Source organism: Cherax quadricarinatus, chromosome 2, assembly GCF_038502225.1.
Source record: "Cherax quadricarinatus isolate ZL_2023a chromosome 2, ASM3850222v1, whole genome shotgun sequence".
Lineage (NCBI taxonomy): Eukaryota > Metazoa > Arthropoda > Malacostraca > Decapoda > Parastacidae > Cherax > Cherax quadricarinatus.
The window spans coordinates 75,854,914-75,882,276 of record NC_091293.1 but is presented as its reverse complement, the minus strand read 5'-3'; the positions used below and the strand labels follow the sequence as shown (position 1 = coordinate 75,882,276).

The 27,363-nt window shown below is 39.3% G+C and overlaps 1 protein-coding gene across 5 annotated transcripts in view; it reads left to right on the top strand.

The window, feature by feature from the left end:
* Abca3 (ATP binding cassette subfamily A member 3) overlaps positions 1–27,363 on the top strand; it is a 705,605-nt gene that overhangs the window by 609,380 nt on the left and 68,862 nt on the right. For all 5 annotated transcript variants that reach the window (XM_070088958.1, XM_070088966.1, XM_070088973.1 and 2 more), the window contains 2 exons: positions 440–652; positions 18,534–18,651. In XM_070088958.1, the coding sequence (XP_069945059.1) occupies positions 440–652; positions 18,534–18,651 (331 nt within the window). The remainder of the gene's footprint in view (positions 1–439; positions 653–18,533; positions 18,652–27,363) is intronic.

The following is a 27,363-nucleotide window of genomic DNA, read 5'->3' as shown; positions in this document are numbered from 1 at the left end:
TTTCTATAAAGTAATAATATATGTCAATCACCCTAATTATATGATATACTGTTTTCCACATTATAGAAATGAAGTTCATTTGTTTGCTTAGTGGAAGATTCAGATTGATTTTGGGCTGTGTTGGTGTCACTTTGCCATTTAATGTAGAAAAGTGATATTAGATTCCATTCTTCAAATATTCAGCAATAATATCTAATGTCACTAGAAACTTATGCCACATTCTGTGTTTTTTGTTTGAGGTACAGATCTTTTTTTTTTTTTTATATTTGGCAGCATTTGAATTGTACTGTGACTTTTGTGTTCATTGGGGCACAGGGGGTGAGTTTTATGAGTTACACAAGATACCTTTTATTGAATCCATAGCAAATAAAACAAATTAGTTAACTACAGCATTTACAAAGAATTTATTACAATTTTGTGTATTTTCTTTCTGTTGTAGAAGCTGACAAATGTGGCACCTTTGGTTGTGTGAGCTGGAATGAAGATTTTCTGGCCTGGGAAAAGCTTGGCATTGGCAGGATGTTGGTCTTCATGGGTGTGGAAGGAATTGTGTTCTACCTCATGATTGCCTTAACTGAAATGAAGTTTTTTCACAGAATAAGATACTCAGTATCTAGAATCTGGCACAAAGTGGCCATTAAACCCATAAAAGGTGAGTACTTTTAGAAATTTATTTTCATGTTTTATGTAGAAGAGAAGGAAAATTTCTGCATACTGTTAAAAATAAAAAGTCACAATACCATGGCTGGAACAATTCACCCAAAACCTGTACATTAAATATTGTTGTGGATTCCCAGTGCCTGTAACAAAATTAGGGAAAATTCATTTTATTGTTAAGCACAAAGCCACTAGCATGCAGTGCATTTCATGAGGTAGCTAACCGAACTATAGTACAGTTTTAAAATCTATTTGCACTAGGGATGAATATGGTGAATATACATTTGCTAAATTTAAATCCAAAATCCTTTAAAAAACTTTTAACAGTTGGAGCAGTCTACAGAGTACCTCACTATAATATTTACTCATTTAGTGAAAACCTAAGAAACATGATAACTGACACAGGGATGAATAAACACCACCTGATACTTACAATTGACTTCAACATAAATCTCATCCATGAATATGATGCACAAGTAACTTAATTCACAAACACTATGAGCAACTGCTTGCTTCTGCCAACTATAATAAAACCTACAAGAATCTCCGAGACAAGTGCCTCTTTACTTGACCATATCTGGACAAACACTATATCCCCATTAAAAGCAGGCATAATCACAGATAACATCACTGACCACTATCCCACCTTTCTCATAACCAACTTATGTAAATAGCCCCAGGACACAAGTAAGATCATCTTCTGATTACATGATGAGTCATCAGTTAGTAACTTTATTGCAGCATTAAGTAACATCGACTGGCAGAATGAGCAAGCAGTCAACCTTGATATTGATGAATGTGTTAATATTTTTTTTACAAAACACCCAAAACCTCTATAATAGGCATTGCCCAATAAAACCTAAGCAAATAACAACAAAGAGACTAAATAGCCTATGGCTTACAAACATCCTCAAATCTATTGATAAAAAACATTTGTATGAAAAACAGTACAGAACGGATCTAATAACAAAGGATCTGGCAAAATGTTACTCGTCAATACTAAATAATCTAACTTTTTTTTTTTTAACAAGTCGGCTGTCTCCCACTGAGGCAGGGTGACCCAAAAAGAAAGAAAATACCCAAAAAGAAAATACTTTCATCATCATTCAACACTTTCACCTCACTCACACATAATCACTGTTTTTGCAGAGGTGCTCAGAACACAACAGTTTAGAAGCATATATGTATAAAGATACACAACATATCCCTCCAAACTGCCAATATCCCAAACCCCTCCTTTAGAGTGCAGGCATTGTACTTCCCATTTCCAGGACTCAAGTCCGGCTATATAAAAATAACTGGTTTCCCTGAATCCCTTCACTAAATGTTACCCTGCTTACTCTCCAACAGATCGTCAGGTCCCAAATACCATTCGTCTCCATTCACTCCTATCTAACACACTCATGCATGCTTGCTGGAAGTCCAAACCCCTCGCCCACAAAACCTCCTTTACCCCCTCCCTCCAACCTTTTCGAGGACGACCCCTACCCCGCCTTCCTTCCCCTACAGATTTATATGCTCTCCATGTCATTCTACTTTTATCCATTCTCTCTAAATTACCAAACCACCTCAACAACCCCTCTTCAGCCCTCTGACTAATACTTTTATTAACTCCACACCTTCTCCTAATTTCCACACTCCGAATTTTTTGCATAATATTTACACCAAACATTGCCCTTAGACAAGACATCTCCACTGCCTCCAACCGCCTCCTCGCAGCTGCATTCACAACCCAAGCTTCACACCCATATAAGAGTGTTGGTACTACTATACTTTCATACATTCCCTTCTTTGCCTCCATAGATAACGTTTTTGTCTCCACATATACCTCAATGCACCACTCACCTTTTTTCTCTTATCAGTTGTATGATTAACCTCATCCTTCATAAATCCATCCACCGACACGTCAACTCCCAAGTATCTGAAAACATTCACTTCTTCCGTACTCCTCCTCCCCACTTTGATATCCAATTTCTCTTTATCTAAATCATTTGACACCCTCATCACCTTACTCTTTTCTATGTTCACTTTCAACTTTCTACCTTTACACACACTCCCAAACTCATCCACTAACCTTTGCAATTTTTCTTTAGAATCTCCCATGAGCACAGTATCATCAGCAAAAAGCAACTGTGTCAGTTCCCATTTTGTATTTGATTCCCTGTAATTTAATCCCACCTCTCTCCTGAACAACCTAGCATTTACTTCTTTTACAACCCCATCTATAAATATATTAAACAACTACGGTGACATTACACATTCCTGTCTAAGACCTACTTTTACTGGGAAGTAGTCTCCCTCTCTTCTACACACCGTAACCTGAGCCTCACTATCCTCATAAAAACTCTTTACATCATTTAGTTACTTACCACCTATTCCATATACTTGCCACATTGCTCCCCTATCCACTCTATCATATGCCTTTTCTAAATCCATAAATGCAATAAAAACTTCGCTACCTTTATCTAAATACTGTTCACATATATGCCTCAATGTAAACACTTGATCTGCACATCCCCTACCCACTCTGAAACCTCCTTGCTCATCCGCAATCCTGCATTCTGTCATACCTCTAATTCTTTCAATTATAACCCTACCGTACACTTTTCCTGGTATACTCATTAAACTTATTCCTCTATAATTTTTACAATCTCTTTTGTCCCTCTTCCCTTTATGTAAAGGGACTATACACGCTCTCCACCAATCCCTAGGTACCTTTCCCTCTTTCATACATTTATTAAACAAAAATACCAACCACTCCAACACTGTATTGCCCCTGCTTTTAACATTTCTGTCATGATCCCATCAGTTCCAGCTGCTTTACCCCCTTTCATTCTACGTGATGCTTCACGCACCTCCCCCACACTCACATCCTGTTCTTCTTCACTCCTAAAAGATGGTATACCTCCCTGGCCAGTGCATGAAATTACCGCTTCCCTTTCTTTGTCGACATTTAAAAGTTCCTCAAAATATTCTCGCCATCTACCCAAAACCTCCATCTCCCCATCTACTAACTCCCCTACTCTGTTTTTGACTGACAAATCCATTCGTTCTCTAGGCTTTCTTAACTTGTTTAACTCACTCCAAAATTTTTTCTTATTTTCATTAAAATTCCTTGTCAGTGCCCCTCCCACTCTATCATCTGTTCTCCTTTTGCACTCTCTCACCACTCTCTTCACCTTTCTTTTACTCTCCATATACTCTACTTTTCGTATAACACTTCTGCTTTGTAAAAACCTCTCATAAGCTAACTTTTTCTCTTTTATCGCACCCTTTACTTCATCATTCCACCAATCACTCCTCTTTCCTCCTGCCCCCACTCTCCTGTAACCACAAACTTCTGCCCCACATTTTAATACTGCATTTTTAAAACTATTCCAACCCTCTTCAACCCCCCACTACTCATACTTGCACCAGCCCACCTTTCTGCCAATAGTTGCTTATATCTCACTCAAGCTTCCTCCTCCCTTAGTTTATACACTTTCACCTCCCTCTTGCTTGTTGTTGTCATTTTCCTCTTTTCCCATCTACCTCTTACTCTAACTGTAGCTACAACTAAATAATGATCCGATATATCAGTTGCCCCTCTATAAACGTGTACATCCTGGAGCCTACCCGTCAACCTTTTATCCACCAATACATAATCCAACAAATTACTTTCATTACGTGCTCTATCATACCTTGTATATTTATTTATCCTCTTCTTCATAAAATACGTATTACTTATTACCAAACCTCTTTCTGTACATAACTCAATTAAAGACTCCCCATTTTCATTTACCCCTGGCACCCCAAAATTACCTACTACTCCCTCTACAACATTTTTGCCGACTTTAGCATTGAAATCCCCAAGCACCATTACTCTCACACTTGGTTCAAAACTCCCCACGCATTCACTCAACATTTCCCAAAATCTCTCTCTCTCCTCTACACTTTTCTCTTCTCCAGGCGCATATACGCTTACTATAACCCACTTTTCACATCCAACCTTTATTTTACTCCACATAATCCTTGAATAAATACATTTGTAGTCCCTCTTTTCCTGCCATAACTTATCCTTCAACATTATTGCTACTCCTTCTTTAGCTGTAACTCTATTTGAAACCCCTGACCTAATCCCATTTATTCCTCTCCACTGAAACTCTCCCACCCCCTTCAGCTTTGTTTCACTTAAAGCCAGGACATCCAGCTTCTTCTCATTCATAACATCCACAATCATCTCTTTCTTATCATTTGTACAACATCCACTCACATTCAGACTTCCCACTTTGACAATTTTCTTCTTCTTATTCTTTTTAGTAATTTTTACAGGAAAAGGGGTTACTAGCCCATTGTTCCCGGCATTTTAGTTGACTTTTACAACATGCATGGGTTACGAAGGAAAGATTCTTATTCCACTTCCCCATGGATATAGAAGGAAAAGTAATAAGACCAAGAACTATTAAAATAAAATCATAGAAAACTCAGATGAGTGTGTATAAATAAACATGTACATGTATGTGTAGTGTGACCTAAGTGTAAGTAGAAGTAGCAAGACGTACTGTAATCTTGCACATTTATGAGACAGACAAAAGACACCAGCAATCCTACCATCATGTAAAACAGTTACAGGCTTTCGTTTCACACTCACTTAGCAGGATGGTAGTACCCCCCTGGGTACAAAAAAATTGCATTACGAAAAGAGATTTCATGACATTAAAGGTGATATGAAAAAGACCTGGAGAACCTTATCTGAAATTTTAGCCTCCCCTTAGCAGTATTTTCGTATGGTTTTTATGGTTGTATTCTCGTTTTTTTAGTCTCATTTGATAGAATAGAAGATATATTACAGAAATAGATATGATTTTGATTGGTTTCATGACAAAAAGTACCTTGAAACTTAGCTCAAAGTAGTAGAAATGTTTGATTCTTTGGCGATGTTCAAGAGTAAACAAATGACGTCACTGTCCATTCCAATATGCAATCGTTAATGGGTTGACATTATTTATACAATTATTACAATAGTGCAGTAATCTGCATAACAGTAAATCTTCAATTTTTTGTGTGAATAAAAATTACCAATTATTTATATTATTTATTTTTTATTATCACACTGGCCGATTCCCACCAAGGCAGGGTGGCCCGAAAAAGAAAAACTTTCACCATCATTCACTCCATCACTGTCTTGCCAGAAGGATGCTTTACACTACAGTTTTTAAACTGCAACATTAACACCCCTCCTTCAGAGTGCAGGCACTGTACTTCCCATCTCCAGGACTCAAGTCCGGCCTGCCGGTTTCCCTGAACCCCTTCATAAATGTTACTTTGCTCACACTCCAACAGCACGTCAAGTATGTATGTTGGGTGCAGGAGGGAAGAGGAGCGATTGGTGGAATGATGATGTAAAGAGAGTAGTAAGGGAGAAAAAGTTAGCATATGAGAAGTTTTTACAAAGTAGAAGTGATGCATGGAGGGAAGAGTATATGGAGAAAAAGAGAGAGGTTAAGAGAGTGGTGAAGCAATGTAAAAAGAGAGCAAATGAGAGAATGGGTGAGATGTTATCAACAAATTTTGTTGAAAATAAGAAAAAGTTTTGGAGTGAGATTAACAAGTTAAGAAAGCCTAGAGAACAAATGGATTTGTCAGTTAAAAATAGGAGAGGAGAGTTATTAAATGGAGAGTTAGAGGTATTGGGAAGATGGAGGGAATATTTTGAGGAATTGTTAAATGTTGATGAAGATAGGGAAGCTGTGATTTCGTGTATAGGGCAAGGAGGAATAACATCTTGTAGGAGTGAGGAAGAGCCAGTTGTGAGTGTGGGGGAAGTTCGTGAGGCAGTAGGTAAAATGAAAGGGGGTAAGGCAGCCGGGATTGATGGGATAAAGATAGAAATGTTAAAAGCAGGTGGGGATATAGTTTTGGAGTGGTTGGTGCAATTATTTAATAAATGTATGGAAGAGGGTAAGGTACCTAGGGATTGGCAGAGAGCATGCATAGTTCCTTTGTATAAAGGCAAAGGGGATAAAAGAGAGTGCAAAAATTATAGGGGGATAAGTCTGTTGAGTGTACCTGGTAAAGTGTATGGTAGAGTTATAATTGAAAGAATTAAGAGTAAGACGGAGAATAGGATAGCAGATGAACAAGGAGGCTTTAGGAAAGGTAGGGGGTGTGTGGACCAGGTGTTTACAGTGAAACATATAAGTGAACAGTATTTAGATAAGGCTAAAGAGGTCTTTGTGGCATTTATGGATTTGGAAAAGGCGTATGACAGGGTGGATAGGGGGGCAATGTGGCAGATGTTGCAAGTGTATGGTGTAAGAGGTAGGTTACTGAAAGCAGTGAAGAGTTTTTACGAGGATAGTGAGGCTCAAGTTAGAGTATGTAGGAAAGAGGGAAATTTTTTCCCAGTAAAGGTAGGCCTTAGACAAGGATGTGTGATGTCACCGTGGTTGTTTAATATATTTATAGATGGGGTTGTAAGAGAAGTAAATGCGAGGGTCTTGGCAAGAGGCGTGGAGTTAAAAGATAAAGAATCACACAAAAGTGGGAGTTGTCACAGCTGCTCTTTGCTGATGACACTGTGCTCTTGGGAGATTCTGAAGAGAAGTTGCAGAGATTGGTGGATGAATTTGGTAGGGTGTGCAAAAGAAGAAAATTAAAGGTGAATACAGGAAAGAGTAAGGTTATGAGGATAACAAAAAGATTAGGTGATGAAAGATTGAATATCAGATTGGAGGGAGAGAGTATGGAGGAGGTGAACGTATTCAGATATTTGGGAGTGGACGTGTCAGCGGATGGGTCTATGAAAGATGAGGTGAATAAGATAAGATAAGATAAGATTTCGTTCGGATTTTTAACCCCGGAGGGTTAGCCACCCAGGATAACCCAAGAAAGTCAGTGCGTCATCGAGGACTGTCTAACTTATTTCCATTGGGGTCCTTAATCTTGTCCCCCAGGATGCGACCCACACCAGTCGACTAACACCCAGGTACTTATTTGCTGCTAGGTGAACAGGAGAACAGGTGTAAGGAAACGTGTCGGAATTTCCACCCACCGGGAATCGAACCCGGGCCCTCCGTGTGTGAAGCGGGAGTTTTAGCCACCAGACCACCGGGCCACCTAGCATTGATGAGGGAAAAAGAGTGAGTGGTGCACTTAGGAGTCTGTGGAGACAAAGAACTTTGTCCTTGGAGGCAAAGAGGGGAATGTATGAGAGTATAGTTTTACCAACGCTCTTATATGGGTGTGAAGCGTGGGTGATGAATGTTGCAGCGAGGAGAAGGCTGGAGGCAGTGGAGATGTCATGTCTGAGGGCAATGTGTGGTGTGAATATAATGCAGAGAATTCGTAGTTTGGAAGTTAGGAGGAGGTTTGGGATTACCAAAACTGTTGTCCAGAGGGCTGAGGAAGGGTTGTTGAGGTGGTTCGGACATGTAGAGAGAATGGAGCGAAACAGAATGACTTCAAGAGTGTATCAGTCTGTAGTGGAAGGAAGGCGGGGTAGGGGTCGGCCTAGGAAGGGTTGGAGGGAGGGGGTAAAGGAGGTTTTGTGTGCGAGGGGCTTGGACTTCCAGCAGGCATGCGTGAGCGTGTTTGATAGGAGTGAATGGAGACAAATGGTTTTTAATACTTGACGTGCTGTTGGAGTGTGAGCAAAGTAACATTTATGAAGGGATTCAGGGAAACCGGCAGGCCGGACTTGAGTCCTGGAGATGGGAAGTACAGTGCCTGCACTCTGAAGGAGGGGTGTTAATGTTGCAGTTTAAAAACTGTAGTGTAAAGCACCCTTCTGGCAAGACAGTGATGGAGTGAATGATGGTGAAAGTTTTTCTTTTTCGGGCCACCCTGCCTTGGTGGGAATTGGCCAGTGTGATAATAAAATAATAAAATAAAATAATAATACATATAATAATAATAGCCTGATGCAATAGACTGATGCAGTGGTCGGAGAAGTGGCAGATGCAGTTTAATATTGACAAATGCAAAGTTCTAAATGTTGGACAGTTAACCCTTAAATGGGCCAAACGTATATACAGTTGACCCCCGCATAACGATATTAATCCGTTCCTGTGAGCTCATTGTTATGCGAAATTATCGTTATGCGAATGAATTTTCCCCATAAGAAATAATGGAAATCAAATTAATCCGTGCAAGACACCCCAAAGTATGAAAAAAAAAATTTTTTACCACATGAAATATTAATTTTAATACACACAAACTGAAAAAGGCATGCACAGTTACATGACACTTACCTTTATTGAAGATCTGGTGATGATTGATGGGATGGGAGGAGGAGAGAGTCTTAGTGTTTAGAAGGGAAATCCCCTTCCATTAAGACTTGAGGTGTCAAGTCCTTTTCTGGAATTACTTCCCTTCTTCTTTTAATGCTGCTAGGACCAGCTTCAGAGTCACTGGACTTCTGTCGCACAACATATCTGTCCATAGTGGCCTGTACCTCTCGTTCCTTTATGACTTTCCTAAAGTGTTTCACAACAGTGTCAATGTAATAGTCACCAGCACGGCTTGCAATAGCTGTGTTAGGGTGATTGTCATCAAAAAAGGTTTGCACTTTAAGTCACATTCCACACATTTCCTTAATCTTTGAAGTAGGCAACTTCTTCAATTTCTCTCTCCCCTCCTCCGAAGCAGTTTCCTCAGGTCTGGCCTCTTGCTGTTGAAGTTGATCTAGCAGCTCATCAGTGGTTAGTTCTTCATTGTCCTCCTCCACCAACTCTTCCACATCATCCCCACTAATAATTAACAAAAAGGCACAATACCGTGACTGGAACAATACACAAATAACCCGCACATAAAAGAGAGAAGCTTACGACGACGTTTCGGTCCGACTTGGACCATTGACAAAGTCACACTAACAGAGGTGGAGCAGGACGGCTATATATAGGCAGGAAGAGGTGGTAGTGGTAGTAGTAGTAGTAGTAGTACAAGAATTGTATATAATACCGACAGGATGAAATTAAGACACATGCACAACACCCGGGCATCCCCATCGTAGACGTTTCGCCATCCAGCCAGCCACTGGATGGCGAAACGTCCACAACAAAGACAGCCAGACGCCGCACATGTGTCTTAATTTCAACAGTAGTTGTAGTAGAAGAAGAAGAGGTAGTAGTAGTGGTAGCGGAAGAAGTGGGAAATAAGGAAGACGAGCCAGTCAAATACAAAGGAAGGGGAGCACTGCAAGAGAGCTGGATGCCCACAGAGGGAGAGCAAGCGCACAGAGGTGCGTGAAAGGGGAAGTGGTGAAATAAAATAAATGAAGAAGGAACAGAAACATGAGACAGGAGAGAGAAAGACAACCCAGAGGAGAAAAGGAGAGAGGAAAGGGGAAGAGGAAGAAGAAAAAGAAAAAGAAAAAGTGAGGATTCAGGTTAAGTCACGGGTGTTCTGAAGTTTGGAGCATTTTACAATGTAGTGGGAGAGGAAGGCATCTACAGAGACGGGTTATTTGTGTATCATCCCCACTAACCTCCAACCCCAAGGACTTTCCCAATGCCACAATGGATTCCTCAACTGGCATAGGATTCCCAGGGTTAGCCTCAAACCCTTCAAAATCCCTTTGGTCTACACATTCTGGCCACAGTTTCTTCCAAGCAGAGTTCAAGGTTCTCTTAGTCACTCCCTCTCAAGCCTTACCTATAAGGTTTACACAATTGAGGATATTAAAGTGATCTCTCCTAAACTCTCTTAGAGTCAATTGAGTTTCTGAGGTCACTACAAAGCACCTTTCAAACAGAGCTTTTGTGTACAGGTTTTTGAAGTTTGCAATAACCTGCTGGTCCATGGGCTGCAGGAGAGGAGTGGTATTAAGAGGCAAAAACTTCACCTTAATGAAGCTCATCCCCATAAAGTCGCTCTGCCACGTCTGTAGGATGACCAGGGGCATTGTCTAACACCAGGAGGCACTTAAGGTCTAATTTCTTTTCAGTTAGGTAATCTTTCACATTGGGGGCAAATGCTTGGTGTAACCAGTCATAGAAAAAGTCCCTAGTGACCCATGCCTTACTGTTTGCCCTCCACAGCACACACAAATTAGCCTTGAGGGTATTCTTTTGCCTGAACGCTCTGGGAGTTTCTGAGTGATACACTAATAAAGGCTTCACTTTGCAATCACCACTAGCATTGGAACACATCAACAGAGTAAGCCTGTCTTTCATAGGCTTATGTCCTGGGAGTGTCTTTTCCTCCTGAGTAATGTAGGTCCTGCTTGGCATTTTCTTCCAAAACAGGCCTGTTTCATTACAATTAAACATTTGTTCAGGTTTCAGTCCTTCACTGTCTATGTACTCCTTGAATTCCTGCACATATTTTTCAGCTGCTTTGTGGTCCGAACTGGCAGCCTCACCATGCCTTATCACACTATGTATGCCACTACTCTTCTTAAATCTCTCAAACCAACCTTTGCTGGCGTTAAATTCACTCACATCATCACTAATTGCAGGCATTTTTTTAATTAAATCCTCATGCAACTTCCTAGCCTTTTCACTTATGATCACCTGAGAGATGCTATCTCCTGCTATCTGTTTTTCATTTATCCATACCAATAAGTCTCTCAACATCTTCCATCACTTGTGATCTCTGTTTCGAAAACACAATTGAACCTTTGGCAAGAACAGCTTCCTTGATTGCCGTTTTGTTGCCCACAATAGTAGCGATGGTTGATTGGGGTTTACTATACAACCTGGCCAGCTCGGAGACACGCACTCCACTTTCATACTTAGCAATGATCTCTTTCTTCATATATATAGTAATTCTCACCCTTATTCCTGTAGGGTTGGCACTAGAAGCTTTCTTGGGGCCCATGGTCACTTATTTTGCAGATAAAATCACCAAAAACACTGTAATAATACGAAATGTTCCGATTGTATGCTTGGATGTTACCTCCAACCCCAAGGACTTTCCCAATGCCACAATGGATTCCTCAACTGGCATAGGATTCCCAGGGTTAGCCTCAAACCCTTCAAAATCCCTTTGGTCTACACATTCTGGCCACAGTTTCTTCCAAGCAGAGTTCAAGGTTCTCTTAGTCACTCCCTCTCAAGCCTTACCTATAAGGTTTACACAATTGAGGATATTAAAGTGATCTCTCCTAAACTCTCTTAGAGTCAATTGAGTTTCTGAGGTCACTACAAAGCACCTTTCAAACAGAGCTTTTGTGTACAGGTTTTTGAAGTTTGCAATAACCTGCTGGTCCATGGGCTGCAGGAGAGGAGTGGTATTAAGAGGCAAAAACTTCACCTTAATGAAGCTCATCCCCATAAAGTCGCTCTGCCACGTCTGTAGGATGACCAGGGGCATTGTCTAACACCAGGAGGCACTTAAGGTCTAATTTCTTTTCAGTTAGGTAATCTTTCACATTGGGGGCAAATGCTTGGTGTAACCAGTCATAGAAAAAGTCCCTAGTGACCCATGCCTTACTGTTTGCCCTCCACAGCACACACAAATTAGCCTTGAGGGTATTCTTTTGCCTGAACGCTCTGGGAGTTTCTGAGTGATACACTAATAAAGGCTTCACTTTGCAATCACCACTAGCATTGGAACACATCAACAGAGTAAGCCTGTCTTTCATAGGCTTATGTCCTGGGAGTGTCTTTTCCTCCTGAGTAATGTAGGTCCTGCTTGGCATTTTCTTCCAAAACAGGCCTGTTTCATTACAATTAAACATTTGTTCAGGTTTCAGTCCTTCACTGTCTATGTACTCCTTGAATTCCTGCACATATTTTTCAGCTGCTTTGTGGTCCGAACTGGCAGCCTCACCATGCCTTATCACACTATGTATGCCACTACTCTTCTTAAATCTCTCAAACCAACCTTTGCTGGCGTTAAATTCACTCACATCATCACTAATTGCAGGCATTTTTTTAATTAAATCCTCATGCAACTTCCTAGCCTTTTCACTTATGATCACCTGAGAGATGCTATCTCCTGCTATCTGTTTTTCATTTATCCATACCAATAAGTCTCTCAACATCTTCCATCACTTGTGATCTCTGTTTCGAAAACACAATTGAACCTTTGGCAAGAACAGCTTCCTTGATTGCCGTTTTGTTGCCCACAATAGTAGCGATGGTTGATTGGGGTTTACTATACAACCTGGCCAGCTCGGAGACACGCACTCCACTTTCATACTTAGCAATGATCTCTTTCTTCATATATATAGTAATTCTCACCCTTATTCCTGTAGGGTTGGCACTAGAAGCTTTCTTGGGGCCCATGGTCACTTATTTTGCAGATAAAATCACCAAAAACACTGTAATAATACGAAATGTTCCGATTGTATGCTTGGATGTTACCGCGGAGGCTCGCTTGTAAACAATGCCACTGGCGGAACATGTGAGACTGGCTCAGGCCGCACATTAGACGCGTCTCGGACTAATAGCGTTGAGCAGGTTTTTTAGCGGTATGCGAGGCAAAATCTTAGCGACAAAATGTATCGGTATGTGGATTTAACGTTATGTGATGCCAACGGTATGCGGGGATACACTGTATATGTTTTTTCAACATCTGAAAGTATTTAAAAAAATGTAGATCTTCTTTTTTGTTTTACATCTGAAAATGTGTAAAAAAACTTTTGTCTACATTTTTTTTTTGTTACATTTGAAAATATGCAAAAAAAGTAGATCTACTTTTGTAGCACTATGAATTTGAACGTCGATTTGTATGGACCATTAAAGGGTTAAATAACCATGCCGCCACATATAAGCAAAATAATGTAGATCTTAATACTACTGATTGTGAAAAGGATTTAGGAGTTCTGGTTAGCAGTAATCTAAAACCAAGACAACAGTGCATTAGTGTTTGCAATAAAGCTAACAGAATTCTTGGCTTCATATCTTTTATTTTTTTTATTTTTTTATTATCACACCGGCCGATTCCCACCAAGGCAGGGTGGCCCGAAAAAGAAAAACTTTCACCATCATTCACTCCATCACTGTCTTGCCAGAAGGGTGCTTTACACTACAGTTTTTAAACTGCAACATTAACACCCATCCTTCAGAGTGCAGGCACTGTACTTCCCATCTCCAGGACTCAAGTCCGGCCTGCCGGTTTCCCTGAATCCCTTCATAAATGTTACTTTGCTCACACTCCAACAGCACGTCAAGTATTAAAAACCATTTGTCTCCATTCACTCCTATCAAACACGCTCACGCATGCCTGCGGGAAGTCCAAGCCCCTCGCACACAAAACCTCCTTTACCCCCTCCCTCCAACCCTTCCTAGGCCGACCCCTACCCCGCCTTCCTTCCACTACAGACTGATACACTCTTGAAGTCATTCTGTTTCGCTCCATTCTCTCTACATGTCCGAACCACCTCAACAACCCTTCCTCAGCCCTCTGGACAACAGTTTTGGTAATCCCGCACCTCCTCCTAACTTCCAAACTACGAATTCTCTGCATTATATTCACACCACACATTGCCCTCAGACATGACATCTCCACTGCCTCCAGCCTTCTCCTCGCTGCAACATTCATCACCCACGCTTCACACCCATATAAGAGCGTTGGTAAAACTATACTCTCATACATTCCCCTCTTTGCCTCCAAGGACAAAGTTCTTTGTCTCCACAGACTCCTAAGTGCACCACTCACTCTTTTTCCCTCATCAATTCTATGATTCACCTCATCTTTCATAGACCCATCCGCTGACACGTCCACTCCCAAATATCTGAATACGTTCACCTCCTCCATACTCTCTCCCTCCAATCTGATATTCAATCTTTCATCACCTAATCTTTTTGTTATCCTCATAACCTTACTCTTTCCTGTATTCACCTTTAATTTTCTTCTTTTGCACACCCTACCAAATTCATCCACCAATCTCTGCAACTTCTCTTCAGAATCTCCCAAGAGCACAGTGTCATCAGCAAAGAGCAGCTGTGACAACTCCCACTTTGTGTGTGATTCTTTATCTTTTAACTCCACGCCTCTTGCCAAGACCCTCGCATTTACTTCTCTTACAACCCCATCTATAAATATATTAAACAACCACGGTGACATCACACATCCTTGTCTAAGGCCTACTTTTACTGGGAAAAAATTTCCCTCTTTCCTACATACTCTAACTTGAGCCTCACTATCCTCGTAAAAACTCTTCACTGCTTTCAGTAACCTACCTCCTACACCATACACTTGCAACATCTGCCACATTGCCCCCCTATCCACCCTGTCATACGCCTTTTCCAAATCCATAAATGCCACAAAGACCTCTTTAGCCTTATCTAAATACTGTTCACTTATATGTTTCACTGTAAACACCTGGTCCACACACCCCCTACCTTTCCTAAAGCCTCCTTGTTCATCTGCTATCCTATTCTCCGTCTTACTCTTAATTCTTTCAATTATAACTCTACCATACACTTTACCAGGTACACTCAACAGACTTATCCCCCTATAATTTTTGCACTCTCTTTTATCCCCTTTGCCTTTATACAAAGGAACTATGCATGCTCTCTGCCAATCCCTAGGTACCTTACCCTCTTCCATACATTTATTAAATAATTGCACCAACCACTCCAAAACTATATCCCCACCTGCTTTTAACATTTCTATCTTTATCCCATCAATCCCGGCTGCCTTACCCCCTTTCATTTTACCTACTGCCTCACGAACTTCCCCCACACTCACAACTGGCTCTTCCTCACTCCTACAAGATGTTATTCCTCCTTGCCCTATACACGAAATCACAGCTTCCCTATCTTCATCAACATTTAACAATTCCTCAAAATATTCCTTCCATCTTCCCAATACCTCTAACTCTCCATTTAATAACTCTCCTCTCCTATTTTTAACTGACAAATCCATTTGTTCTCTAGGCTTTCTTAACTTGTTAATCTCACTCCAAAACTTTTTCTTATTTTCAACAAAATTTGTTGATAACATCTCACCCACTCTCTCATTTGCTCTCTTTTTACATTGCTTCACCACTCTCTTAACTTCTCTCTTTTTCTCCATATACTCTTCCCTCCTTGCATCACTTCTACTTTGTAAAAACTTCTCATATGCTAACTTTTTCTCCCTTACTACTCTCTTTACATCATCATTCCACCAATCGCTCCTCTTCCCTCCTGCACCCACTTTCCTGTAACCACAAACTTCTGCTGAACACTCTAACACTACATTTTTAAACCTACCCCATACCTCTTCGACCCCATTGCCTATGCTCTCATTAGCCCATCTATCCTCCAATAGCTGTTTATATCTTACCCTAACTGCCTCCTCTTTTAGTTTATAAACCTTTACCTCTCTCTTCCCTGATGCTTCTATTCTCCTTGTATCCCATCTACCTTTTACTCTCAGTGTAGCTACAACTAGAAAGTGATCTGATATATCTGTGGCCCCTCTATAAACATGTACATCCTGAAGTCTACTCAACAGTCTTTTATCTACCAATACATAATCCAACAAACTACTGTCATTTCGCCCTACATCATATCGTGTATACTTATTTATCCTCTTTTTCTTAAAATATGTATTACCTATAACTAAACCCCTTTCTATACAAAGTTCAATCAAAGAGCTCCCATTATCATTTACACCTGGCACCCCAAACTTACCTACCACACCCTCTCTAAAAGTTTCTCCTACTTTAGCATTCAAGTCCCCTACCACAATTACTCTCTCACTTGGTTCAAAGGCTCCTATACATTCACTTAACATCTCCCAAAATCTCTCTCTCTCCTCTGCATTCCTCTCTTCTCCAGGTGCATACACGCTTATTATGACCCACTTCTCGCATCCAACCTTTACTTTAATCCACATAATTCTTGAATTTACACATTCATATTCTCTTTTCTCCTTCCATAACTGATCATTTAACATTACTGCTACCCCTTCCTTTGCTCTAACTCTCTCAGATACTCCAGATTTAATCCCATTTATTTCCCCCCACTGAAACTCTCCTACCCCCTTCAGCTTTGTTTCGCTTAGGGCCAGGACATCCAACTTCTTCTCATTCATAACATCAGCAATCATCTGTTTCTTGTCATCCGCACTACATCCACGCACATTTAAGCAACCCAGTTTTATAAAGTTTTTCTTCTTCTCTTTTTTAGTAATTGTATACAGGAGAAGGGGTTACTAGCCCATTGCTCCCGGCATTTTAGTCGCCTCATACGACACGCATGGCTTACGGAGGAAAGATTCTTTTCCACTTCCCCATGGACAATAGAAGAAATAAAAAGAACAAGAGCTATTTAGAAAAAGGAGAAAAACCTAGATGTATGTATATATATATATGCATGTGCGTGTCTATGAAGTGTGACCAAAGTGTAAGTAGGAGTAGCAAGATATCCCTGTTATCTTAGCGTGTTTATGAGACAGAAAAAGAAACCAGCAATCCTACCATCATGCAAAACAGTTACAGGTTTTTGTTTCACAGTCATCTGGCAGGACGGTAGTACTTCCCTGGGTGGTTGCTGTCTACCAACCTACTACCTAAGGCTTCATATCTAGAAGTATAAATAATAGAAGTCCTCAGGTTGTTCTTCAACTCTGTATATCCTTGGTTAGGCCTCATTTAGACTATGCTGCTCAGTTCTGGACACCGTATTACAGAATGGATATAAATGCTCTGGAAAACGCACAGAGGAGGATGACAAAGATGATCCCATGTATAAGAAATCTTCCCTATGAGGATAGACTGAGGGCCCTAAATCTGCACTCTCTCGAAAGGCGTAGAATTAGGGGGGATATGATCAAGGTATATAAATGGAAAACAGGAATAAATAAAGGGGATGTAAATAGCGTGGCGAAAATTTCCATCCAAGACAGGGCTCGCAGCAATGGTTTCAAGTTGGAAAAATTCAGATTCAGGAAGGATATAGGAAAGTACTGGTTTGGTAATAGAGTTGCGGATGAGTGGAACAAACTCCCGAGTACAGTTATTCAGGCTAAAACATTGTGTAGTTTTAAAAATAGGTTAGATAAATGCATGAGTAGGTGTGGATGGGTGTGAGTTGGACCTGACTAGCTTGTGCTGCTGTGTCTGGTGCAGTGCTCCATCCTTGAGTAGAGATGACCAGACTGGGTGGGTCATTGGGCTAATCAGGGGGGGGGGACATGGACCTGCTCTGCATGGGTTAGTAGGCCTGTTGCAGTGTTCCTTCTTTCTTATGTTGTTATGTTCTTAATACATGTAATATAATAATAATAATTATATAGTACATATAATAATAACACATGTATAATAATAATGTACAATATAATAATAATTATAATAATAGATGGCTTCAAAAGGCCATCACTAGATGGCATTGTTTACCACAACAAAGTGGGAGTTGTTGTGGCTGCCTCCACCTGTTACATAATGATATATTTTATTTATTCTGGAGTATATATCAGGTTTCTCTGTTCTTTATATTGTTTATTATGTCATATTAGATGAATTGTGATAGATAAATAAACCGTGGAGTTGATATTAGGGAAATTATTGAAGTACAGAATTCCACTCTGCAAACGAGCAAATCCAGATGCGAGCAAGGTCATGGAACGGATTAAACTCGTGAGTGGAGGTTCCACTGTATTTTAAACCAAACACTTTCTTTTTCCATCATGCACTGCATGAGGCAGGATTTTTTTTTATTTATTCTGTGCACTTTCACCACACAGACTCATTCTTTTATATTAGGCTCACAGTCACTCTGAGGGAGCTGAGCTTAAAATGTAGATCTGCATTTGTAGCTCTGGCAACAGTAATGTAGATCTATGTTCCAGACAGTGAAAGGGTTAATAATGTGTTGTAATGAAACAAAAGCCTCTACTAACTTAATGATGCTGTGATAAATAATGTCACTAGTTGTACGATTGTGTAAAGAATCTCTGCTATATTTTTTGTACCAGTGTTGCAAAAAATGTGTTGAATGTCACATATTTTATTTTAGATGTGGAGTTTGAGGCTGCCTCTCAGGTGGTTGAAGACGAAGATGTCAAAGCTGAACATTTGCGTATCCATAATACTCCTGTGCAACAACTTCAAGATACTGATAAGCTCATTTTTGTGTGAGTACACAGTGAATTCAGTGATACTTGATAGAGATATTTCTTTAGAAATCATTTTGTTTATAAGTTGCTAGAATGTTGATGCTTCCAGATGTTTTTAAAGCAGAAGATTATACATATTTTAAAATCATACTCAGTTCTTTTTTTTGGAGTTAAAACATTTATAAAACTTTTGAATGGGTATGTGCTCATAGAAAATATTGTTCTAAGCTAATTCATTGAAAGTTAACATAACCTTATCATAGTAAACTTAAGTGTTCTGAGCTAGTTCATTGTAAGCTAACATAGCCTTATCATAGACTCAAAATCTTCAGTAAATGACTTAACAAAGTAATTTAGATATCATATATTGTTAGATGTCATGCTGTGTAGAGCAGCTTTACTCAAAATCTACTGAGCAAGGAGAATACAGTGGTTTACAGTATTCTTTTTGGCAAATATCTGTGTTATACAGTTATAAAACAGTGTCCCTTCAAGAAAGGTACCTTGGTGCTGGTGAAGGGCTTTTCACCCAAGGAACTAGCTATTTTTTCCTTCCTTGAATCACACTTAATTACTTCCCATTCCCAAGGTATTGTATGGTCCTAATGCAGTCTACAATACAGGTCCGCCATCACAAATCCGGCAATCAGTTATTCAGTTCCTTCAGTTATTCAGCACTAATTTTGGCTAGCATAATTTCAAATTTCCAGGGTCGCCACACCAACTTGCTGGTACTGTTTGGTGGCGCTACTTGCTGCATAAGTCATTCCAATTTCTTTTTCTCCATTTATTGTTTTAACCTGCTTACTAAAGCCCTAGCCATGGTTCCAATGAATAAAAGAAATGCTTCTCATTATGTAAAGCACCTACACAGTACATTATCCATTAAGCTCAAAACATAGACTCCACAAAAGTCATTATATTAGACCTTAGTGCAATTATTTGATTACCACTTTATTGTTCACCACAACTTATATTAGTCCCTTTTATATTATAATTTTATATTATAATTCTAACTTTAAAGAATTACCTTTAAAGTACTACCTACTATCATATTCCCAAGCTCCATTATTTGATCATCACTTTATTTGTTCACCACAAATTATTTTAGTCCCTTTTATATTGTCTCCTTTATTTTAGCTTGAAAAAGCTACCTTAGCTCATTATTTTTACATTTGTTAAATAGTTCAGGTGCTATTTTTTTTTAGCTTTAGAATATTTACTTTATTTTTTACTTAATTCTAACTATAGATTCACTACAAATCTTATGATTACAAGCATTGATTCTGATACCAACCTCTTATTTAATGACTTAAATGATTCAAACAGTTACTGTAATTACTACACAGCAGAACAATCAAAGGCACTTCTCAGAGCCAACAACAACATAACTATCTTTAACTACAATATCAGATCTTTAAGCAAGCATTATGATGACCTCCTAGCATTACTAAATTCCTTGCATGCCAATATGTCCATCATTACACTAACTGAAACCTGGCTGAAGCCTGATACTACAGATGTCTATGCCATTCCTGGTTACACAGCCATACACAACTGTAGGCCAGATCAACAAGGGGGTGGCACTGCTATATACTACTCAGACCAACTAGAATGTATCACTAATACTTGCACAAGGGATGAACATGGGGAATATATAATAGCTAAATTCAAATCCAAATACCTACAAAAACCTCTCACAGTGATAAACATCTACAGAGTTCCACAATCAAACATTAGCCAATTTAGTCAAAACCTAGGAAGTATGATAACTGATACACGCATGAACAAAGATCACTTACTACTCTCAAGTGACTTCAATATAAATCTCCTGCAAGACCAGGACCCACACATTACTGAATTCACAAACACAATGAGTAACTGCATGTTGCTACCAACAGTAACAAAACCTACAAGAGTTACAGAGACTAGTGTTTCCCTACTTGACCACATCTGGACCAACACCATATCCCCTTTAAAATAAGGCATAATTACAGATAATACCACAGACCACTACCCTACTTTCCTCATAACAACTCTTGGTAAAATACCCCAAGACACTACTAAAGTCACCTTCAGACTTCACAATGAGGCAGCCATTAATAACTTCACAACAGCAGTAACAAACATTGACTGGCACACTGAGCTAGAAATCTATACAGATATTGATGAATGTCTTAATAATTTTCTAAAAAAGACCCAATACCTTTATAACAAGCACTGCCCTAAAAAAACTAAACAGATGACAGCTAAGAGACTGAACAGTCCCTGGCTAACACCCAGCATTCTCAAATCCATAAATACAAAACACCGATATGAAAAACAGTACAGAATGGGTCACATAACCAGAGACCAAACAAAACGTTACTCGTCAATCCTAACCAGCCTGATAAGGGCAAAAAAATTGTATTATGAGAACAGATTATCCAACTTACGAGGTGATATAAAAAAGACCTGGAAGACCCTATCAGAAATTCTGGGAACAAAAAAGATATCACGACATAGCGAAATAAAATTAGCAAAATCAGATGAACCCCAACTCCCACCAACAGAAACAGCAAACAGACTCAATGATTTCTTCTCCACTATAGGTCAAAACCTTGCCAATAAAATCCCAAGCTCAGATACCCCACCAAATGACTACCTCACTGGCAACTACCCGAACACACTGTTCCTAGCTCCGACTAACCCATACGAAGTCTCCCTTATTATCAATGCACTGAAAAACAAGGCAGGAGATTTAAATACCTTACCACCCTTTATATACAAAAAAGCGTCACAAGTACTATCACCAATCATTACAACACACTTTAACAAATCCATTGAATCCTCCACCTTCCCTACAGTTCTCAAAATAGCAAGGGTCACCCTGATCCATAAAGGAGGAGACCAAACAGAGTTGAATAACTATAGGCCAATATCCAATTTACACTCTCTCTTAAAAATCTTCTTAAAATTCATTCATAAACGAATCTACTCCTACCTCATCTCCCAAAACATTCTCAACCCCTGCCAATTTGGATTCAGGCCTAATAAAAATACTAATGATGCTATTATACACATGCTAGAACATATATACATTGCAATAGAGAAAAAAGAAGTCCCACTGGGGATCTTCATTGACTTACGTAAAGCTTTTGATACAGTTGACCATGACTTGCTCCACGTAAAATTGTCACACTATGGTATTAGAGGGCACTCCCTCAACTACCTCAAGTCTTACCTCAGCAATAGAAGCCAACATGTGTACGCAAATGGGGCAAGCTCTTCCGCACAACCAATTACAGTTGGTGTCCCACAGGGAAGTGTCCTTGGCCCTCTTCTCTTTCTCCTATACATAAATGACCTACCAAATGCTTCGCAATTACTCAAACCCACACTTTTTGCAGATAACACTACATACGTCTTCTCTCACCCGAGCCCAGTCACGCTAGCCAATACTGTAAACACCGAATTACAGAAAATATCTACCTGGATGAGGACTAACAAACTTACAATAAACATTGACAAAACCTACTTCATTCAGTTTGGTAACAGAGCTACAGATGTACCTCTTAACATAACAATAAACGGATCACCTATCACAAAGCTAACAAAGGGAAAATTCCTAGGAATCCACCTCGATAATAGACTCAAATTTCATACACATATACAACAAATTTCTAAGAAAATCTCCAAGACTGTAGGCATACTATCGAAGATACAGTACTATGTTCCACAGTCAGCCCTCCTGGCCCTTTATCACTCTCTTATTTACCCCTATCTCACCTATGGAATTTGTGCATGGGGCTCAACAACAATTAACCATCTCAGACCACTAATTACCCAACAAAAGGCTGCAGTTAGAATGATAACAAATTCTCACTACAGGCAGCACACTCCACCAATATTCAAAACACTCAACCTACTCACCATACAAAACATCCATACTTATTACTGCACCTATTACATACATAGAACACTTAACTCTGATATTAACCCTCCCCTCAAACATCTTACCAACCTCAACAGAACACATGACCATAACACAAGGCACAGATCACTCTTTGATGTTCCTCGTGTCCATCTCACGCTATACAAAAACTCAATGCACATAAAAGGCCCTAAAATCTGGAATTCATTACCTGTAAATATAAAAGAAACACTACCTGTTTATAAATTCAAGTCTCTTCTCAAAGATCACTTACTCACTCAAAACCAAATAAGTACTGAATAACTGAACCTTATAAATTGTATATCCTATATGTTACTCACAAATATATCACATAAATGTTAAACCTAGGACCCAATCTAACTTTGTTATTTTTTTAAATACACTACCTAACAGAATACTCCATTCGACTGAATGTACAGCAATGCATGCAACCATATGACCTGTCTTTGTAATACTCATTTGTGCTTTATAGTTATCTGTTTACAATAATGTTTTATCACTGATTTCATCATTGCTTAGTTAATCTTAAGTTAATTTTAAGCCAGCCCGTAATGCTATGTATATAAGTGGCTTTGGCATGCTGCTCTTACCTGTATTTTTTGTACCTCTGTTTGTATGCTTAAATTACTAAATAAATAAATAAATAAAAGATAAGGTGGCTTTGAAGCCACTGTCGGTTGCCATGAGCTCAGTCTCATGAAGCAGGAGAATATGCTTTATTATTACGCTAATATCAACACTACAGCTTATTTGCCTATCACAATTGATCTAATATGACGTAAGAAACAATATAAATAACATAAAACATGTTAAATACTCCAGAATGAATAATATTTGACATAACACCGAGCAGTTCGACAGAGTTATGAAGAGGATATGGTAAACAAATACCATTCTCCTATCCTTGTCGTGGGGACTTATATTAGAGAAAACGGAATGTAGCACAGGGCTAACTATGATATACACTCGTACTCCACCATAAACTTGAAACAAAAAAGTTATTTTTCTCTCTATAGATTATCACACATAGCAGCATATGTGTAGAGAACCTAGGATAACCCAAAAAAAAGTCAACGTGGCTTATTTTTAGTACCTGGCTTGGGTTAGCCATATATGATTTTTGGTAAATATTCGATTCCCAGCCAGGGTAGAAATATTAGGTGTGTTTCTTTACACCTGTTGTCTATGTTTACCCATCAGTAAATGGGTACCTGGGTGTTAGCCGACTAGTGTGGGTGTTATCCTGGGACACTGACCTAATTTTCTTGAAATACTCAGCATAACAAGTGCCTTTCTATACAGTAGTATGTCACTGATGTCAGCTAGGCCTGTATACCTTGTACATGTACGTGTAGTAAATAAAGATATTATTATTATTATTATTATATTATTATTATTTTCTCAGTTGTTTGTTGGGTTATCTTATTCAAACTTGGGCAATGTATGATGGAAAGATACTTCTTCACGTACACCAAAAATGAAAGAAACCAGACCATAAATAGCGGAGTTCACTTCTCAGCCATTAGCAGCCGCTTAGCGGTATATTTTTGTATGGTTGTTATATGGTTATATGGTATTCTCATTTTTTCGGTCTCATTTGATAGAATGAAAGATATATTACAGAAATAGATATGATTTTGATTGCTTTCATGATGAAAAGTACCTTGAAATTGAGCTCAAAGTAGCGGAAATGTTCGATTTTTGCCGATGTTCAATGAACTGTGTAAGTCAAGTTGGTTAATTTTATTAAGTGTATTCTAACCTAACCACTCTGTAATTCGGCAAACTCAGTAATTCAGCATACTACAGGTCCCAATGATGCCGGATTTGTGATGGAGGACCTGTATAATGCAATGTACCGTATTTCGCGACTTATAAGACTTGTTTTAGTTTCAATGGCTCGGCATTGGACGTAATTGGGAGAGCTACAGCCCACCCCACACCCCAAACTTATAGCTCCCATCACTGACCTTCAGTTTTTGGAGACATTTCATGGAAAAAATGCATCTAATCCATGAAATACGGTATATTTTCTTAGAGGTTACATTAGAGTTAGTTTAATAACTTTATTATGCAACTGATACCCATCATATGGGAGACAGTCAGAAGATTACAAAGGCATATAGTGGGCCCAGGGACTGGGCCCCTAACATTGTGATAGGTAAGAAAGTTACTGTGGTATTAAACTATTTACTATTTGTATGAGTTGGTAACAGGTGTAATGAGTTGGTAATGCTATCTTGAATTCATTCACAAAATCTTAAAATGTGGCTTGCAAGATATGAATTATTTACAGTAGAGTATTTTGGCGGTAGGGCTGGATGATGACACAGTCTCCTCATATTGGTGACTTAGGTAGTTTTGCATAGTGATTCACTGTAAATCTAATATTATTTTTTTCAATGAATTTGCCGTATTCTACCTAGGCAGGGTGACCTAAAAGGAAAAATTAAAGTTTCTCTTTTTAAATTTAGCAGTTTATATGAGAAGGGGCTAACCATACCATGGGCGGGAATAGAACCCGCAATCAGAGAGTCTCAAAACTCCAGACCCTCGTGTTAGCCACTGGACCAGCTAGCCACAATAAGATTCGTCCAACTAGGTATATTTCTAGACCATAGGAAGGTTAGCATAGGCACCACTGTAACCACAAATGCAAGTTTTTACAGGCGAATCTCCAGCTAGTGTGGCCATGATGAACTCTAGCTCAAGTCCCCTCAAAGCCGTTAACATGACTCACGAAATCGTAATGACACGACTGCAAACAAACCATACCACGGGTAGGGATAGAACCCGCAATCAGAGAGTCTCAAAACTCCAGACAATCACGTTAGCCACTGGACCAGCTAGCCACAATAAGATTTGTCCAACTAGGTATATTTCTACACCATAGGAAGGTTAGCATAGGCACCACTCTGACCACAATGAAAGTTTTTGTATGCAATCGTGTCATTACTATTTCGTGAGCCCTGTTAACGGCTTTGAGGGGACTTGACCTAGAGTTCGTCACGGACACGCTAGCTGAAGATTCGTCTGTAAAAACTTGCTTTTGTGGTCACAGTGGTGCCTATGCTTACCTTCCTATGGAGGTTAGCATACTTGGAGCAAGGGGCTACTAGCCCCTTGTTCCAAGTATTTTAGTCGCTTCTTATGATACACATGACTTACAGAGGAAGAATTCTTTTCCACCTACCCATGGAGATAAGAGGAAATAAAGAAGAACAAGAACTATTAAGAAAATAGAAGAAAACCCTGATGGATGTCTAAGTATATATGTGTGTACATGCATGCATAGTATGGCCTAAATGTAAGTAGAAGTAGCAAGACATACCTGTTATCCCGCATGTTTATGAGACAGGAAAAAAAGTCACCAGCAATCCTACCATCATGTAAAACAATTACAGGTTTCTGTTTCACACTCACTTGGTAGGATGGTTGTATCTATCTGAGCAGTTCCTGTCTGCCAACCTACTATCTAGGAAATATAATAATACGTACAGTAATAATAATATAGTGGCTCCTATTTTAAGTCATTGTCCTAATGCTATGGTAGGCTTACTCAGTACTGACCATCATAAAATCTCACAAAATACATTCTCTCGCAAGCCTCTTATAGATAAGATTTATTTCTTTGTAAAGGTTACAATGTGTAAAGGTGTTACAATGTGTAAAGGTTACAATGTGTAATTACAATTTTGATTTGCTAAGTACAAAGATAGCTACTATCATGCAGGGGCATTTTGGGCAGACTAATCTTAATACATAGTAACTAATTAAAACTAGACAAGATAATAAGTACATAGTAACTATACTTAACTATACTTCAACATAGGAGGGATGTGGGTGGCCTTACTGTTATGTACAAGGCCAATATTGTCAAAGTGCCACACTTGTATCCACTTCGAGGACAGCGTGAAACAAGCTTTTATGCCACAAGATGGGCAGAGAGCAGCAACTTCACTCTGGTTGTACCCTTCTCCAGAACATTACTCCATCTGAGATCATATATACCCAGGATGACTCGAGTACGGAACACATTCGTACAGCATAATGATGTCAACGAGATAAAGTCAGTTGATCAAATGAAAATGCTGGCCCACAGATGGCTCCAACTTCATCCTGTTCCCTATTTGTATGTCTCATAACAATAAAAATGCTTTCAAATGAGCTGATGTAGGTAACAGCTCTTAGCTTGCCAATAAAGTTAGGAATCCTTAACCTGTAAATAGCTTGTCAATAAACCTAGGGATTGGCAGAGAGCATGCATAGTTCCTTTGTATAAAGGCAAAGGGGACAAAAGAGAGTGCAAAAATTATAGGGGGATAAGTTTGTTGAGTGTACCTGGTAAAGTGTATGGTAGAGTCATTATTGAAAGAATTAAGAGTAAGATGGAGAATAGGATAGCAGATGAACAAGGAGGCTTTAGGAAAGGTAGGGGGTGTGTGGACCAGGTGTTTACAGTGAAACACATACGTGAACAGTATTTAGATAAGGCTAAAAGGTCTTTGTGGCATTTATGGATTTGGAAAAGGCGTATGACAGGGTGGATAGGGGGGCAATGTGGCAGATGTTGCATGTGTATGGTGTAGGAGGTAGGTTACTGAAAGCAGTGAAGAGTTTTTACGAGGATAGTGAGGCTCAAGTTAGAGTATGTAGGAAAGAGGGAAATTATTTCCCAGTAAAAGTAGGCCTTAGACAAGGATGTGTGATGTCACCGCAGTTGTTTAATATATTTATAGATGGGGTTGTAAGAGAAGTAAATGCGAGGGTCTTGGCAAGAGGCATGGAGTTAAAAG